Source organism: Eptesicus fuscus, chromosome 2, assembly GCF_027574615.1.
Source record: "Eptesicus fuscus isolate TK198812 chromosome 2, DD_ASM_mEF_20220401, whole genome shotgun sequence".
In the NCBI taxonomy this organism is placed as follows: Eukaryota; Metazoa; Chordata; class Mammalia; order Chiroptera; family Vespertilionidae; genus Eptesicus; species Eptesicus fuscus.
The window spans coordinates 17,955,399-17,973,891 of NC_072474.1; the positions used below are offsets into that span (position 1 = coordinate 17,955,399).

General features: G+C 44.6%; 1 protein-coding gene across 6 annotated transcripts in view; it reads right to left on the reverse strand.

The window, feature by feature from the left end:
* The window catches only part of KIAA1217 (KIAA1217 ortholog), a 307,064-nt gene that overhangs the window by 28,668 nt on the left and 259,903 nt on the right, over positions 1-18,493 (reverse strand). For 4 of the 6 annotated variants that reach the window (XM_054725735.1, XM_054725738.1, XM_028156598.2 and 1 more), the window contains 3 exons: positions 16,887-16,936; positions 10,312-10,478; positions 357-532 (listed from right to left, as the gene is read on the reverse strand). In XM_054725735.1, the coding sequence (XP_054581710.1) occupies positions 357-532; positions 10,312-10,478; positions 16,887-16,936 (393 nt within the window). Of the gene's footprint in view, positions 1-356; positions 533-10,311; positions 10,479-16,886; positions 16,937-17,445; positions 17,551-18,493 lie in introns of all 6 variants that reach the window. The other 2 variants (XM_054725732.1, XM_054725742.1) reach the window with 1 other exon arrangement.

Below are 18,493 nucleotides of genomic sequence, written 5' to 3' on the forward strand. Positions count from 1 at the left end.
ATTTTGACAATTAGTTTTGATTTATTGAGATTAAATGCAGACTTCCCATTCATCACCGGGTTTTGCCATTTGCTCCTTTTAATTCTGTGTTGCTGAGCCCTACAGAAGAGTGTGATGTTCCCCCCCTTAAAGAGACCAGCTCAGGTACCTGAGGATTGCTGAATTCCTTGGGCCTGGGCGGAGGGGCGCCAAGAGTCCATGGACAGCCAGAACCACAGAACTCTAGCTTGTACATAGTAGGTGCTCAATAAACGGAGAGGGGAAGAACGCCATCTAGGAAGGGCCTCCTCCTTGGCAAAGTCAGGTTTCCTTTTCTGGTTAAACAGCTAAACACGCAACAAGCGACGGGCACTCACCATAGCTTCTTGACGATCTTCTCCTCTTCGTGCAGGTACTTCTGTCTCTCGTGCTCCACCAGGACGCGCTGGCGTTGCACAGGGTCTTCCAGCCTCTTCATCATTTCAGTCACTCTGCCGCTGATTTCCAGCTCGGCCTTCTTCATCATCGCCCTCAGCAGCTCCTGGTTCTGCAGCTGTGGAACAAAAGAAATCAACCTCAATGGGCTCTGCCTGCCTGACACGCGGTGAGTGCCTGGCAGGCTTCAGAGGCGGGTTAGGATAAACAGCCGCAGCTGAATCTTCCTTTATTTCAATGAAAAAGGGAAGGACCAAAGACTGTATATAATGTTGCTTCTTCAGCCAACATCTGAATTTTAGCAGCCAACTGGCAATCAGACTTCCATGTCTGAGTCTGCAAAAAGTAGGATCCTTTCTTTACTCTGGTCAGTGCATCATGGACAATGGACATGAACTCTCATGGACACGTTTTTATAGAGAGCAGCCAAGAACACGAGGTTTGGAGCCAAGCAGATTTTGGATCAAACCCTAAGCCTTCTCCCGGGCTACTGTGAGATGCTGGGCATGTTACTTGGCCGGTCTTGGTCTCCGTTTCCTTATCTCTAAGGATGGGGATTCACTTCCGTTGGCAGGGCTAGTCTGAGGATTAAATGAGATACTGCTTAGTATTAGGACAGGTACTCAACAAATGTCGATTTGGCTATGGACTATTTCAGGATGCCTATTAAAAGAGAATCGTGTGCCTCTTTTTGACATGGGTTCATGTACCAAATACCAGGTAATCACAGACCATTACAACATGGTGTTGATAATGATGGTGGCAATGATACTGATCCCAGGCTCTTGGCAATTTAGTTATTTCCCTGGGTTATACACAGGCTGTTTGTGTGCATCAGACCCCAATTTCCATGTAATTTTCCATGTACTTTCTAGGGCACTCTTGTTTCTCACCACAGAGTATGGGATGTGTGAGTTTGCATCCAGGCTTCACAATCATCTAGCTAAACACTTGAGTCCTATTTCCAAGAAGGTTCTAAGTGCTCCCCGGGCAGGAAATTTTCTGACAGCTCATAGGCAAGTGAATTCTTGATCAAAAGCAGTAATTATATTATACCTAAAGTTCCCCTGAAATGTCCATGTCGTTTCCTGTTTTCTGCTGGTGTGGACTGTCTGTCCTACGACTGCTGTGTAGGAGCGAAGGTGTCTTTGTCAACTGTCCATTGTCTGCAAATTGAGGGAAATGCCATCTGACCATGTTACACCTGTTTGAACCCTCATCCTGGCTTCCATTTTCTCTGAATAAAGAGAAAACATCTCAACACGAGCCATAAGCAGAGCCACCACCACGTTCCAGCATCAGCACAGCACTGTGACCAACTGGCCGTCCAGAGAGAGAGAGAGAAAGAGAGAGAGAGAGAGAGAGACAGAGAGAGAGAGAAAGAGAGAGAGAGAGAGAGAGAGAAAGAGAGAGAGAGAGAGAGAGAGAGAGAGAGAGAGAGAGGGAGAGATACTGAGACTGCTTGGGTTCAGTGTCTAATTTTACCACTTAGTAGCCGTGTAACTGCGGCCAAGTTATTCATCATCCATAAAAAGGAGTAGTAGTAGTTTATATCTCATAGGCTGGTAATGTAGATTCAAAGAGGCAATCCAGTGCTGACAGCAGTGCCTGGCACAACCCTGGCTCTCAGTACATACCAGCTCCTGCTATCAGGAGCATAACCCTGGGCAGGGCCTGCGGTTTTGTCTGGGAGGGAACCAGATAAAACTGTGCCATTCTTGGGTCACCTCCTCTATATGACTCACGGCCATGCTCTCAGACTGCTTTGGCTGGTAATGTCTTTTTTTATGTCGTTTTAAAGCAGTCAGTCAGTATATTGCTGAAAGTCACCACGTTTGGAGACAATGCACAGAGGGCGACTTCCTCCCATGCTCTCTGCAGCCACAGCTCTTCCTCCTCACGCTGCATGCAGCTGGCACGCTCTCTGCTGCAGCCACATACACACCCTCTCCGTTCTTCTGATTGGCCAAGCTCCTTTCTGCCACAGGGACTTTGCACATGCTAGTGCCATCACCTGGTTAATTTCTGTTCTCCATAGAGTCTCCAGGACACAGTGCATGGCACATAGCAGGCATTTAATAAATAGTTTTTGAGTGCATGAATTAAGCAGCATTGTTGGTATTAACAGACAATGGAGATCTAAAATCTCTTTCCTGGATGAAAGAAATATAGGGTGGCCCATGGGCTCAGAGATGGTTTGGGCTCAACTCTAATGCCCTGCCGTGCTCTAACTGCAGTTGTTAGAGCAAATATACACAGCAACACCACCTACTATCAAAATGGCATGCTCACATTCAGTGCCATGTGTCCAATGGCAATACGTATGGGAAGGGACAAATAAGTAGATGATTGTGTCTAAAAGTGACTGATGCCTGGGTCCACCCCACTCCCCCGCCCCCCTCCCCCCCAGAGAGGTGCAGCCTCAGCAACAAGAATTTTTAAAACTCCTCAGGCGGTTCTGATGTGCCACCAAGGCTGTGCATCGTGGTCTAAGAGAAGGACCCCTGAATGGAGAGAGGATGCCACTGCGCCATGAGCTGTGTGGCGCAGTCCTGTCCTCCGCACCTCTTGCATAAACCGCACGGACAAGCTCCACTAAAGTTACGGCCCAGTTAGCAGTGGATAGTAACAGTGGCTATCCAGCTGGAAATTTCTGAACGACTATTTCAAATTCTTAAAGCTAAAATTTGAAAGATGGCGAAGCCCTAAGAGGTAAAATGACTTGTTCAGTTACTTGGGCGACTGCAGGGCGGGATCAGGATGAGAACTAGGTCTTGTGAATTCACCCACCACCTGCGGGGCAGAGTGCCAGGTGTCACGTGTTTCACTCCCAGGCACAAGCACCGTTTCTGGCACACGGGAGGTACCTAATGCATATTTGCTGTTTCTGAGAAACCCGCAGACATATCAGAACACAAATTCATGCAATAGTCAAATTATTCAACTGGTAACACGGTCAGATCATATTCAAATTCTGGAGGGAGGGATGGAGGGAAGGAGAGACTTGCCTGGAGTTCTGGGCTGCACGACCCTCCTTCCCAGAAAGAGGGGCTTCCGGGAGCCAGCCAGAGGGCTGACCGGCATTTTCAGTAGCACACTGGCTGGCAGGTGTGCAACGGCGGATTAACCATGAAGGAGCAAACACGTGCTCAGGTTCTCTCTCCACTCTCCTCTAGTCCTGTTCCCTCGCACCCCACCCCCACCCCTGCCTGGTGCTCTTGCCATTGTCTCGGGGACTCCACCCCAGCCTTGTGTGAAAAGGTGCTGAAGGCAGCATGTGGATCAACACCTCTCTCTTAAATGCTTCAGATAAATTAGTCATCAGCACTTCAAGTCATTATGTTTATTTTGGTTTAGCAGTGCCATCTCCATTTCCATTAACTTAAAAAAACACACCTCATTCCATTTTTTACTTTATTTTTTTTTAAATATATTTTATTGATTTTTTTTACAGAGAGGAAGGGAGAGGGATAGAAAGCCAGAAACATCGATGAGAGAGAAACATCGACCAGCTGCCTCCTGCACACCCTCTATCAGGGATGTGCACGCAACCAAGGTACATGCCCTTGACCGGAATCGAACCTGGGACCTTTCAGTCCGCAGGCCGACGCTCTATCCACTGAGCCAAACTGGTTTTGGCATCCATTTTTTACTTTAAAAACAGTAAAATACAGATGCTCCTAACTTTCCCCTGGGTTAGGCCCCCATAAACCTATCATAAGTTGAAAATGCATTTAATACACCTAGACTACTGAACATCATAGCTTAGCCTAGCCTACCTTAAAGGTTCTTAGAATACTTACATTAGCCTACAGTTGGGCTAAATCATGTGGCACAATGATTATGCTGTAGATTTATCAGTTATTTACCCTCAGGATTGCGGAGGCTAACTAGCCCGGAAAGGATCAAAATTCAAAACATTTCTACTGACTGTGTATTGCTTACACACCATGGTAAAGTTTAAAAATTGTAAGTTGATCCATCCCAAGTTGGGTATCATTTTAAGTGCACAGGTCAATGAGTTTTGACAAATGTATACACCAAAGTCACCATCACTAAAAAGAGAGAGAACATTTTTTATCATCCTAGAAAATCCCTTCATTACTCTTTGCAATCAATCCCCCAACCCTCAGCCCAACGAAACCACCAATCTGCTTTCTGCCCCTTTGGATTTAGTTCTTCCTGTTCTAGAATGTCATATAAATAGAATTGTATGATATGTAACCTTGTGTGTCTGGCTTCTTTCCTTAAGTATATTGTTTTTCAGATCCAGCCATGTTGTTGTTTTAGTAGTTCATTCTTTTTAACGTGGAGTGGTATTTCATTGTATGGATAAATCCACGTATGGGGGATTTTGTACATTGTATGTACTAAAATTTTTATTTTCTGACTTGATTCTGGTGACCTCACCAAAAGTTACTTTTTTTTGGTAGCATTTAAAAAATAGATTATATTTGACTTTATATGTATACAATCAGGTCATTTGTGAGTAAAGCCAATTACACTTTTACTTCCCTCTCTGATTGCCTCTTCTTTCTTTTCTAGACTTATTGTCCGTGCTAGGATCTTCAGTACAGTTCTCAACAGAAGTGAGAGCAGCCTTCCTTGGCCTTGTTCTTAATTTTATGGGGAATGTATTTAGTCTTTTAACTACAGGTTCTATAGTTTTTTTCAGACATCCTTTATCATTCTTGAGTCATGGGTGTCTTTATCATTGGTATTGAATTTTGTCTTTTTTTTGTGTGCACTTATTGAAATATGATTTTCCTCCTTTATTCTGTTAATAAGGTCAAATACATTAATTCATTTTTTCATATTAAAACTATTTTACATTCCTGGGATAAAACCAAGGATACTGCATTATCTTTTTAATATATTTCTGCATTTAACTGCTACCATTTTGTTAAACATTTTCTTGAGAGATATAAGTCTGTGGGTATTGTTTCTTTTAAATAATACAATTGATTGGTTTTGCTCTTAGGATAATGCTAGCTTCATAAAATGAACTAGGAAGTGTCTTGTATTTTCTGAAAGTTTTTTCCTTTCAATACTCTAAAGATGTCATTCCATTATCTTCCGACTTAACTTTTGTCTCTGTTGAGAAGTCAGTGTTAATTCTTCTTTATGTAATGTGTCTCCCCGCCACCCCACCCCACCCTCCTGGCTACGTTTAAGATTTTTCTATTTATCCCTGTTTTTTAGCAATTTGATTCCAATGTACTTTTGAGTGGTTTCATATTACTGTCTCCATGTTTGCTTCCTTACAAGAGTGGGGACCCCCCCTGAGTGTGATTGTCATTCCAGGGTTCATTGAGCTTTTTTGGTCTGTGGATGTATAGTGTTCATCAGATTTAGAAAACTTCAGCCATGATTTCTTCTAATGTTTTTCTCTTTTCCCTTGACTACTGAACATTGTTTCACAAATCACTAAGTTTTGGTTCATTTTCGTCAGTCTTTTTTTCTCTTTATACTTCAGATTGGACAGTTTCTATTGTGTTTTCACATTGACTGATAATTTTGTTCCACCAGCTATTAATCTTCTATTAAGTGTATTCAGATATTGTTTTTTAGTTCTTGAAAGTTCCATTTAGATATTTTTTATGTCATCCATTTCTTGTCTCATTGTGTCCATGTTTTCCTTTAAATCCTTGAGAATAATTGTAATAGCAATTAAAGAGCCCTTGTTGCTAATCTTATTATTCCTGCCATTTCATCCACTGATGGATTTTTCTGAAAGTTATGTGTCACATTCCTCAGGATTATCACATGTCTAGTAATTTTTGAGTGGATGCTGGACATGCAGTTCTAGATTTTGTTGTTTTCCTTTATAGAGAACTTACTCTGGCTGTTGTTTCAGTGACTTGTGGATCATATTTGTTCTTCAGAGGCTTGTTTTTAATCTTTAGGGGTAATCTAAAGTAAGGGGTAATCTAGGGTACATTTTACTCTGGGGCTAGTTTAGTCCTAAAACTGAAGCATGGTCCTTCTCTGATCTCTACTGAGTGTCCCAGGGGACCAATCAAGACTCTTTATCTCTTTACTCTTGCTTGTCAAATCATGAACATCTCCCAGCCCTTTGTAAGATCGGCCATTTTATTTTTGCCTGGCTTAGTGGTCTTTTATGCTATAAAAGAACTTGGCTTATTGTTCAATAATAGACCCACAGATTCATATATATATATATTGTTCTCTGCAGAGAGTCCTCTTGTTTGATACTCCACTCCACAAATTATAGTTGCTTCAACTCTCTAAACTTTGATAGTATCTCCTCAGCTCAGAGTGTCAGTGCTATGCTTGGGTTACCCCTTTCTGCATTATGATCTGAAAAGTGCCCCCAGGAAGAAAGCTGAGTCAATTGCAGGAATAGACAGCTTATCTCTCCCTCAGCCAACAGAAGGGGGCAGAACTGCGGTCACTTCTGTAGATACAGGATTAATTTGGTAAAAACCAAGTGGCATTTTGGGAAAAAGAAGTAGCTCATCCATTTTTCCTCTCTAAATCATACCAGAAAGGGTAATAGAGAAAGGTAGTCATCTTTTGAAGGGAGCATTTGTTAGGTACAAGACCTTCACCTGTCCCCCTTTACCATTATTACCAATTAATGGCAGACCCAACTGTAACCTACGAATGGGAACATAACAATATAAAGCTTCATACAGCTCTTGTAACAATTATAACTGAACAGAGAATACATATGATTAGCCCCTGGGCATGAGGGGCACTGTTTAAAGGCAGGGCTTTCAAGCCTATGGCGTGTCTTTCACGCTTACAGGGTGGCAGATACCCTACATGTTTCTGCTGCACCCTGGGACAGCTGTCTGAGATCTCAACATTTCCAAAGTTATCACAATGAACTGAGCATTCATAATACCCGAGAGCAGTTCTCACCATGGAACATCCTAAAATCAACAGTGTCTGGAACACTCTAGAATCTCACCCTGGAACATTCTAGCATCACCAGTGCATGCCTCTGGCCCACACCAATGAGGTCAGACTCTGGTAGTGGTGCTTGGCTATCGATATTTTTAGTAAAGACCTCAGATGACTCTGAGGGGTAGCTAGTTTAAGGACCATTCTCTTATACTCTTTAGTCTACATGAAACTGGACAGCAGAGGAGAATAAACAGAGTTTTAATGGTTTTCTTGACCTTCTGCTTGGGCTCCTTTTGCCTCCCTTAACATTTTTTTTGGCCCTGTTCAAATCTACCCACCCCACTGTGTCTGCATCACATTTCTTTTCTTGAGAATAATCCATCAACTCTGAAAATGAAATGCTCAAATGGGACATGCTCTACAGTCTAGGACTTTCCAGTGATTTAATTATCTAATTACTGAAGCTGGCTGCCAAGCACAAAAGATTTCATTCAATTTCACTATTTTATAACACAGTTCAAAGAACATTTGAAGTTCTAATTCAATTTTTGTTCTTTTGAGACTATTCTAGAGTTTCACATGTCTCTAATGATAGCTCCATTATTGGACTTGTGATCACTGTGGGGTTGTACTTTATTTTTGGAGTATAGAATACATATGCTGACGGAGAAACTGGCACTGAGATGGCTTAATTCTTCTGAACTCTTTTTGTCTTACGTAGACTCCCCTGACTGAAAAGACAGAGGCTTGACAGGAAGGAAAGCTGATGGAGACACGGAGGATACAAAGACTGAGGTAGAAGCGACAGCAGCCAGGCTAAGAGCAAAGTGCTTCTCTTTCCTCATGGGTCTGCTCTTTAGAACTGCAAACACTTCTAAGCTCAAGAGCATGTCTGCTCACTGTTCTTTACACCCCAAAGCCAGGAAAGCTGAGCAGTTCTGGGCAATAAAGGAACTTGTGTGGTTAAGACAGCATTCCCAGACCTTGACTCGAGAGCTGCTTTGTTTGAGAAGCTATGATTCTGCAACGGAGCCTCCACAGTTCAAGGGTTGAAAGGAGTGGCAAGCTGTGGGAGACTCCTTCCAGCCAGCCAGAGGACCCAACAATCCCAGCCACCAAAGGGTGATGTCACAGCCACAGGCACCACAATCTTGGTATCAAATTTGCCACACTTCAGCGATGTTTCAGAAATCCCACCCCTGCCCTCAAACCAACAAACATTCACTTTTGAAAGCACTGCCATACAAACAATACATTTAGGAATTTTTTTCTTTTGAGTGTCCACTGGGGAAAGACAATTTCCAAATGGCCCGCAGGTGGCGCTACAAGGAAGGAGCAGTGTGAGAAGGGGCTTGACCTCCATAAACCACAGGCACTAGTAAGAACCTGGGGGAGGACATACCCTCTCTGTCCTGCACAAGTGTTGTTTGGCTTACAGAGTACCATTGGCTTTTAATTATTTTCCAACATTCTAAAAATGAATACAGATATTTTACTTAAAAAACCCTGTATTTCCTGATTCTCTTGGATTGCTGAAATGTCCAGGAACACTGACAACTAGTTTCAGGTGAAGAGCTGGCTGGAATGGAGTGGTAACTGTCCTTTAGAGGGGCCTCTTTGCCATTGTCCCTCCTCCACTTCACTTGCTGAGTTACTCTCGACACTGTGGCCACTGGACTTTGTCACCTGGCACACACCCTCAGCCCAACCCATACATTCATTTCATTGCAGAGTGTCTTTAAAATTGCAAAGCAAGGAGAAGCTAATGCAAAGGGTGGGGAACTTCACAGATGACATGATTCATAAAAGTATTTAAATGAATTTGCATGGGACATCCCAGGTGTCTGGGACGTTGCCTGAGAGGCAGAGTCGCCTTGGAGGCCTGAGCACTGAGCCATGCCGTCTGGTGTATCAGACCTTACAATCCCTGACGGGGCCTCTCAAGCCAGCTGCCTTCCTGTTTATTCTCTGGCAGGTAGAATAAGGGTAAAGCATCTTCTTGCCTTAATGAGGTGGTGAAAAATGTAGGGCTCATGCCTCTGTGAGCTGAAGCAAGAAAGGGCTGTGGTCTGAAGCCCTTCCTTGTCGGACCTCCCTGGTTGAGGAGGCTCCGCCCCACTGGCTACTGTGGATGCCACACCTGTGTGGCTGGGCCCGGCTCCTAGGCGGGTCTGTCTTTTACCAGTGTTTGAACTATGAACTCCTTGAATTCAAGGAGGCTGCCTGGGGGTAGTCTGAGCCAGCTCTCTGCCCTCAATGATCAACCTCCTACCAAAGGCAGGTGGCGTGAGGTTGATACATAAAGCAGACACATGATCTCATGACGAGTGGCACCGCCCCAGCTCCTCAGTACCCACAACCAGGAGATGCATTACTCAGCTTCGTCGGATGCATGCGATTGGCTCACCAAGATTCGTGCCACAGAGGGTCATTTTCCCTCCCGTTTTGGTGCCCATAGAGTGCACACATTCCTTAATAATGGGAAAAGGTAAGGAAAATATTATGGGACACACTATCCAGATAGACTGCAGATGTTTTTCTCCACAAATCATCCACGATGGCTTCTTTTCCTTATGAATTAATCATCTAGTTTAAACTCCTATTTCTAAATACCTCATAGGTCCTTGTAAAAAAAAAAAGCTCAGCTGACTGTCTCACCACTGGGCCTGCTCACTGGGGGAAGCAAGGAGCCGGAACACTAAACAGGAAGTCGTCACTGGCTGTTATTATGCTCCGCGGGGCGCCTGTGCTCCCAGCTCTCCTCGGAAAAGCAGATGCTTAATGGGTTTTTCATGTGTAAAGGCACGCAGAGCTTAAAGAAGTGCCTATACATTGACTACGGTTGCAGGGAAGGTCTGGACCAAGACTATGTGTGTGAGGGAGGAAACCGTGGTTCGCCCTTAGGTGAGGCTGGTGGAAAGCACCCTGGCGGGTGCTGTGGGGCGAGGGGTGTGGGAGGAGGGGAAAGCTGACTTTGGGCAAATAAGAAGGAAGAAGGCATCGACCACAAGGAAGAGTCTGTACCTGGAGCTGTCGCATCTGCTGCAGCTGGAGCCGGAGCTCGGCCACATTCCGCCTCATGTCGAGCAGGCTCAGGTGGAGGGCCGAGGTGCCGGCGGCCAGGGGCTGGCTGGGTGGCCCCAGGGACTCCAGGGCGCCGAGAGTCTTCCCGCCAGAAACATGGGGAGTTCCTATGAGAAAAGAGCAGCAAAGACCCTAAGAAAGCCAGACAGGTACGTCGAAGTTAAGCCCCACTCCATCATAGACAACTTGACTCTAAAAATGCCCATTTGCTTCACTGTGAAAATTAAAAAAAAAAAATTATGCTGGTCCTCTATATGACAAAAATAAGGAATTAAATTTAAATAAAGTATGGGAACCTCATGCAACACTGCAGCATGCGCTCTGTAACAATCATGTGCTAGAAGCTTAGTGCCAAAGGGAGGCAGATCAGTGCAGTGTCTAAAGCAGGAGGCCATGAAGGAAGCTGTCTGTCTGTCCACATAGCTTCTGTAGATGTATACAGGTGTGCAGAGGTAAGATCAGATGTATCTGGAACAAAGGATTAACCATATGTCCGGCTGTTGGTATTCCATGAGGTTTATATTATTACTTTTCCTACTTTTAAGTCTGCATAGTGAATCTCTGTAATTTTATAACCAAAAAATTATTTTAAAATTCTGGGACCTAACACAGGTTCTCCGCGACTATTTCCTGCAGGCAGATGTACCCCTTAGTTCCGAGCAGACATTGGGCTGATCACGAAGGGAAGATGAATGAGAACTGAGTTTCTTCTGAATCTTTCAGCTTTCCAGACCAAAAGCAGCAGGACCTCAGCCCCAGCCCCGATGGTGAGAAAAGCAGGCGCCGTGCGAGAATTCTTTAGGAGAGGAGCCCAGGCAGCAGAAACAAACGCTTCCTAAAGTTTCCAGCTGCCATAAAGGCTGGCTCCTAGAGTCCAACTTAAATAAGCCTCATTCACTTTATAAGTTCATCTGGGAAGAGGCTGATTTGACAAAGTTTGTTTTAAAAGGCCTCAGGAAGGATCCCAAGTAGCACTTACAGGATGAGCAAGGTACAGGAATAAAAAGGAAGTGCTATTTATATATATATTTTAAGATAACAAATGCAGTTCTCTGGAACAGGCCACACCCACGCCCACACCCACTCGCACATGCGCGCGCACACACACTCACACACACGCACACACACACACACGCACTTCTGAAGAGGCTGAAAACTCTTTCCTGTAAAGGACAAAGTGGAGGGTGTGCCATGGGCCCGGCTGGCCTCCCACCACAGAACCCTGGCCTTGCTCTCCTGCCCTGGAGTGGCTACAGCCGGTGGTGTCTCTTCCCATCCCGGCTCAGCACCCATGGGAACCTTGCCTTTTTCAGCACATGCAGGGCTGCTGCCCTGGTGGCTCTGACCAATTTTTGGCAGTCTCCCCGCCCCCAGATCAAAATCACCCTCATAAAAGCAAGATTTGCTCCAATTACATTCTAGTCCCGGGTGTAAGGGGGACTATCATTGGACAGCAGGAAGTGAGTAAATGTCGATTTTAAACAACCAGTGAGTCAACTCCTCTGGCAATGTTGGTGTACCTTTGGAAAGAAGGGAAGTGAATTATCAGGCACCACATGTTCATGTGGAGCATAACTTCACTAAATGGAGAAAATACTTGGTCTTCAACACACAGACACACCCCTATATAGAAATGATTAGTTTCGTTTCTTGATCTGACCAAAGTTTTACCTTAAGTCCAGTCAGTAACTCTGCTTCTCCTTGCCTCCTGTCCAGGCTCCCTCTTAGACTCAACAGTGACTAAAGCATCCCACCTTAATAAAAGCAGGACTGCCACTCGTTATTTACAAAGACAAAAAATTAGAAACATCTGCTGCCTTTTCCAGATCTCATCTCTTGATCTGAAAACATTACAGGTGGGTATTTTCTTCAGATACTCAAAGACTGAATCATAAAGTCTAAGGAAAACGCTGACTCATAAAAGACTAAGCTGAAGGCTACAGGGAAGACGAATAAATGGTGAAAGGTTTCCATAAAAGAACATCCAGTAACATTTCCAATAAAAGCAGCATGTCAGAATTAACAGCACCTTCAAGATCAAGTATTCTGAGGGAATCCCAATAAATAGGAAGTTTTTCTTTTAGAATCGGCCAAGTTACTTTATCATCACTCAATCCCTCCTGCTCTTTACATTCTGAGGGCACTGGGGCACCTCACCAACCTCCTGCATGGAGGAGAAGCCAGAATCTGTTAGAAATAATGCTGATAACTGGTTAAAAAAATACCTTTCACAACAAAATTTCTTTATGGAATCTATACTCATTTCAAAAATTTCTTCATCTATAACTTCTTAATCCACTAAATTCGGTTTCTAACTCCATCATTCACAGAGATGGCTCTTTATAAGGTGGGCAATGGTCGGCTGTCCACCCAATAGACATCTCCTTGGTGTGATGCTGGGCTCCGTTAGTCACTTCCTTCCTTTTCCGTCAATTTGAACTCTCCTGTCCCTTGTCTTCTTCCCTCTCCACTACTCCATCTTGGTCAATCTCTTTTCTAATGTCTTCCTTGGCCAACTTTAAAAAGCCTGGCCTGTTCTGTCCTGGGCCTGTTTCTTCTCTCACTAGACGTGCTTTCCAGGGAGGTCTCTTCCTCCACCACCACCTGCCCAGGTCCCTCCCCTCTTTGTCTCCAGCATACAAGTCTCTTCAGATCCGCATAACAGTCCCTTCGTGTTGCTCCAGGACTTTTCATCTTCCCAGACCTCTTTTTGTCTCTGTAGGTCTGACCTTAGCTAGTGGCACTATTATATACTCAGTTACTTAAATCAGAAACCTGGAAATCAACCTCAGTATGCACTTCCTAGTTGTGTGTCCTTGGCAGAGTAACTCAACCTCTCTCGCTCTCAGTTTCCTCATCTGGAAAATGTGTGTCAGGGTTATTGTGTGAGATAATGGAATTAACACATGTAAACTGCTTAGCCTGGTGTCTGGCACAGAGGGACTCCCCACCGCAATCAGCTGTGATTATGTCTCTGAGCAGAGTGGGCTGGAAAAGCCTCTGCCAGCCTCCCCTCCTCCCCTGGAGTGTCCCAAGGCCAGAGGCTGGGGGTGACAGCAGTAGGCTGAGAGCTATAGGCAGGTGCCCTGGAATCCATGCACGGAGCTGGATTTGGTGGGTAGGGACTCCGAGTGATAAATTCCCCTTCAGATTAGTTCCCAGGACCTGGGATCTGCTCTCCACATCCACATGCAGGTGGTCACATTCTGCTCCCAACGTGCACACGTGCATAAGGAGAGTCATCGTGCAGTCTGTCCTCAGAAACACACTCATTTCTGTGCACGTCACCCTTTCCAGGCAATGGCCTCCCTTCCTCCTACCCACTGTGAGGTAATACACTTCAGTTGAGTGTATCTCACTATGAAATTTATTACATGCAAATCTGATGCAAATTTAATGTACCCTGTTGTGATAGAAAGAACCTGGGTTTGAGGGTTGGCCAGACTGGCTGTGACTCTTACTAACTGCGTGGCTAACATCTTTCTTACAGGGTTGTGTGTTAAATTATATAATACCCTGTATAAAATTCAAAGTATGCCTTTGAAATGGGAGGTTCCTTCTGTTCTTATACCCATAGAACCACATATTCCTAAAGTAACAGGAAGTCTGGGACTTTCTTTTCCTTTACACTTGGACAAATGAGCTCCTTAATGTCTATATAATTCCATGTACTTGTCTACAGAACAGGCATAATTCTTCTCTTACAGCTTACTTCCTTGGCTTCTGGAAGAATTGATATATTTTGTGCACTGTACAGGCTGCCATGGCAACGAAAGCCCGGTGGACCGCATCTAGCCCTGACACACTAGAATGAGAAAGACCAAACTCAGCAGAGACGCAGGGGAGCAAACACACATGCTTGTTGCTGGTGGCACTGCAAATGGGCTCAGCCTCTCAGAAGAGAAACTGGCAGCATGTTGCCAGAGATACTCAATTGTTCGTCCCTTTGGACTTACTGATTCCACTTTGGGAAATACATCCCAAGGAAATTACACCTGCTCCTTCCCCCTTGCTCCAAAAAAGACATTTACAAAATTATTCAAAACAAAGAAATGAAAAACCTATACATCTTTAAAGGGCCTGGGGCACCTTCACACCAAAATATGAGAAAAAAATGACAGGTGGGTGGCCCATGTGGATGTTACCTCTGTGAAAGTGTGCAGTCTTCTTCCCTGGAAGATGGGAACAATGAGGATGTGCCAGGAGTTAATGGGTTCTTGTATGAAGAGCACCTAGAACAGTGCCTGGCACATTGGAAACACTCACTACACGTCACTCATTATGATGATGATGATGATGTCACCCGAAGTGAAAGGAATAAAAGCAGAGTACAAAGCAGCACGTACATGTTGGTTAGAACAATGATATCAGATACTAATCATTTCTGGGCTGGAGTCCAGAGGGATGGAATGATTTAGTGTTCTGTAGTTTCCTTCTGTTCCCCCGACTTTGAGATACAATTGACCTAGACCATGGTGGAACCTGAAAGTGCATGTTGCTTTGATACACTTATATACTGCCATATGATCAGCACTGTGGTGTTAACTAAAACACCCATCATGTCACATAATTGCCATTTCCTTTTTGTGGTGTGAACATTTAAGATCTACTCTCTTGGCAACTTTCAAGTATATAGTACAGTACTTTTTTCTTTTCTTTTCTTTTCTTTCTTTTTTTTTTTTTTTTACTTTTTTCTCTTTTATTGAATTTATTGGGGTGACATTAGTTAATAAGATTATATAGGTTTCAGGTGTACGATTCTATAATACATCACCTGTATGTTTACCACCCCAAGTCAAGTCTCCTTCCATCATTTATTCCCCTTATACCCTATTCTCCCTCCCCAATGCCTTTTCCTCCTACTAATCACCATACTGTTGTCTGTGTCTGTGAGTTGTTGTTGTTTTCTGCTTAATCCCTTCAAGGTTTTTCACCCAGCACCACGCCCATCCTCCATAGCTATCAGTCTGTTCTCTGTATCTAAGAGTCTGTTTTGCTTGTTAGTTTATCTTGTTCATTAGGTTCCACATATAAGTGAAATCATATGGCACTTGTCTTTCTCTGATGTATTGTTATCTATAATCACCATGCTGTGCATTAATTCCACAGAACTTACTCATCTTCCAACTGGAAGTTTATTCTTTCTCACCAACACCTCCCCATTTCCCCATCTCCCAGTAACCACCATTCCACTCTCTCTTTCTATGAGTGCCATAGGTTCCTTTTTCCCTTAAGTTCATAATAGATCAGAAAAGAAATGAGAACAAGTATCTCCAAAACAAACTGGTACTTGCTCTGAAGACAAGTTGAGTGATTTCTGTGAAATAATTCTCTGGATGCACAGCCACTGATTAACTTCAAAGTAACTCAACAGGCCCCCGAGGACCAGGAGGGCGAGAAGACCAGGCCTGCTGGCTGTGCAGCTGAACTGCCTGCACTTAGCCAGTGCGGCCCAAGACTAACAGAGGTCCAGCTGAAGTCCCAGATTCTGTCCATTCCACCACGCTGCACAACACTCTGTGGCTTCCCCAAATTAGAGGTTTCACCCAACTTGCCACATGCTTCCTGTGTAATTCAGTGGCCGAACACGTCCCTGGTAATGATTCTATTTCTAACCCAGTGGGAAGGTCGACCTCATATTCTTGACAGAGGTCTGCCTTGAGCCTGCAGGATAAGAAGTACATCAAATATACCAGGATACTAGGGAATTCCTAGTGGAATTTAATTGGGGCCCTTTGCCGGGGGGTTGGGGGGGCAATGCTGGCATTTAAAAAGCAGGCCTTGGTCCAAGGATACCTTCTTCTCCCGCCTCAATCACTGGTGGCCCCTGTCAGCATTCGCCCCTTTTCACCCATTACCATGCTGCAGCTGGGCCGAGGTCCTTCCCTAGTGCAGAGCCTTCCAATGGCTTTACTTTGCACTGAGATTACTATCTAAATTCCTGACCATGGCATTTGCATGTGTTTCTCCCTCATCCTGGACGGCTCTTCCCTTCCCCCTTCACTACCTAAGTCCTGTTCATCTGTCAGGTCTCAGTGTGTGTCACTTCCTCAGGGAAACGTCCTTGGTCTAGGCTAGAACTGTCAGTTAAACATTCACCCTTCACTTTTGCATAACACTCAATGCTCATATAATTACTTGTCCCATATCCATTTTCCCCACGGGATTAGGAATTCTAGGCAAGCAGCTGTGTCTGAATCATGTCCCCTGTCCTTACCCAGTAGTAGGCACATAAATATTTGTTGGATGTTTGGCCATATAAATGAATAAGTGAATGAATAGTGAATGAATGAATAAAGACTGAAGGGAGAAGACCAAAGGGCTTAGTCCCTCCCAAATTAATGACGAATCTGGAATGCAGCATTAAGCAGGGAAGGTGTGATGGCGCGGACAGTATCCGGAAGGCCTCTGAAATCACACCACGTCGATGACGTCGGGAAGGTCACGTACTTCTGCACCAAGCAGAGTGCACCCACGGCAGCCTGCAGGCTCCCCGTTGCTCCAAGAACACTTACCTGCACTATCTGTGAGGCTCTTAGTAGCTGATGTTTTCATCATCTTCTCGCTGAATAAAAGAAAAACAGAGTCAGCTATACAGTTTCCAAAATGCCTTTTTTTTTTTTTGCCCCCTCCATTCATTATTCTAAGCAATGACAGCAGGTAGTGATGGTATCAAGCAATGAGGGGATTTTAGCATCAGCACCACTGTTGGCCGGGATGGAGAAGGCTTCCCAGGTGCGCACTGACACTGCAGGTGGAGTACAGCCGGTGGGCACTCATGACTTTGGAGGATGGCGGAGGTGGAGACGTGTGGGCGGTGGTTGCAGGCACTGCGCAGTGGTCCATGAAGCCACATGCACTGGGAAGCCCATTTACCCTTCTTGGGCCAAAGTGTTACCTTCGACCAAGAATTACCAGAAGGAAAAGAACAAACACACAAACCATGATTCAGAGAGATGGAACTATTTTCAGCCTTGAAATGATTACAAGAAAACGGATTTGAATGAGTGAATTATCTTAATGATTAAAGAGAAACAGGTTGAATTATTTAATTGGGTTGTTTCTTCTTTTTACCTAGATGCATCTTTGCTATTACTTGTAAGGGGACCTTTAAAAAGCGCAGACTGAACAAGGCCAGTTAAACTGGCAATCTGTCTCTCCATGGCTTGCATCCTCTCTCTGTAAGACAAGAGAATTGTTTGTTAAGAGCTTTATTGACTTTCAGACTGGTTCGTCTGGTGAATGATCACCGAGGGTCATAAAAGGTACCACCTAGTAGCCAGCAAAGTGCACCCGCCTGGCTCCGGGAATGTGAAGAGCCTGCAAATCCCTGCTGAGCTTGAGCCGTGATCGGAGTTTAATACTGACCCCAAGACCTCACTGAAAAGATGCTGTGCAGACCTGCAGAGGCCTCCTGCAAAACTGGAGAGTGTCTCCCTCAGAAATAACTCTGCTTGCGGGTAGTGTTTCTGCGCCTTTCTGCCCTGCTTCTGCCATTTTACTTCTGGCTCCAGCGGCGTCCTAGGCCAGCTGTGCCCAGTGGATCAGGCCTCTAAGCTGTGCTCCTCAGCTGGGGGACTGGTGACCGGTTTTGGCGTCAATGATGGGGATGGGTGTTGTGTGTGAGGTAAAACTTGTTTTATTGTCTGAGAGCAACACCAATGAGTGTCTCTTAAAACCATGGAAATATATGGTTGAAGTCAATGTCTGACTCTGGGGTGAATGGTGCTCAATCTAATGACACAGGAACTTTAACCTGTGTTCAAGGGCTTCTCCAGGATCAAGCAGAAAAACAAATATCCCTAACATGAATGAATAACCCCAATGGTTTACTGTGCACAGATGCCGCATCCGTTCAGGGCTCTCTAATGCTTCATCACAATTCATTTGGCTCAAATTTTTGTACCTCAGACAACGTCAGTTTCACAGAGCTATTACCATTATTTTCAGCACATTAAACAAACAACATCACAAGTGGCCTCCCTCTACTGGCTCGGTGCAGAGGGCATCACATGTGACTGCAGGCAAATTCAGTTACGTCTACTTGGGAGTTTAAAACAATAAGGACAGGCAGCTTGAATAGTGGGGGCACCTGGCCGGCCATCGTGCCCCAGGCGCAGGT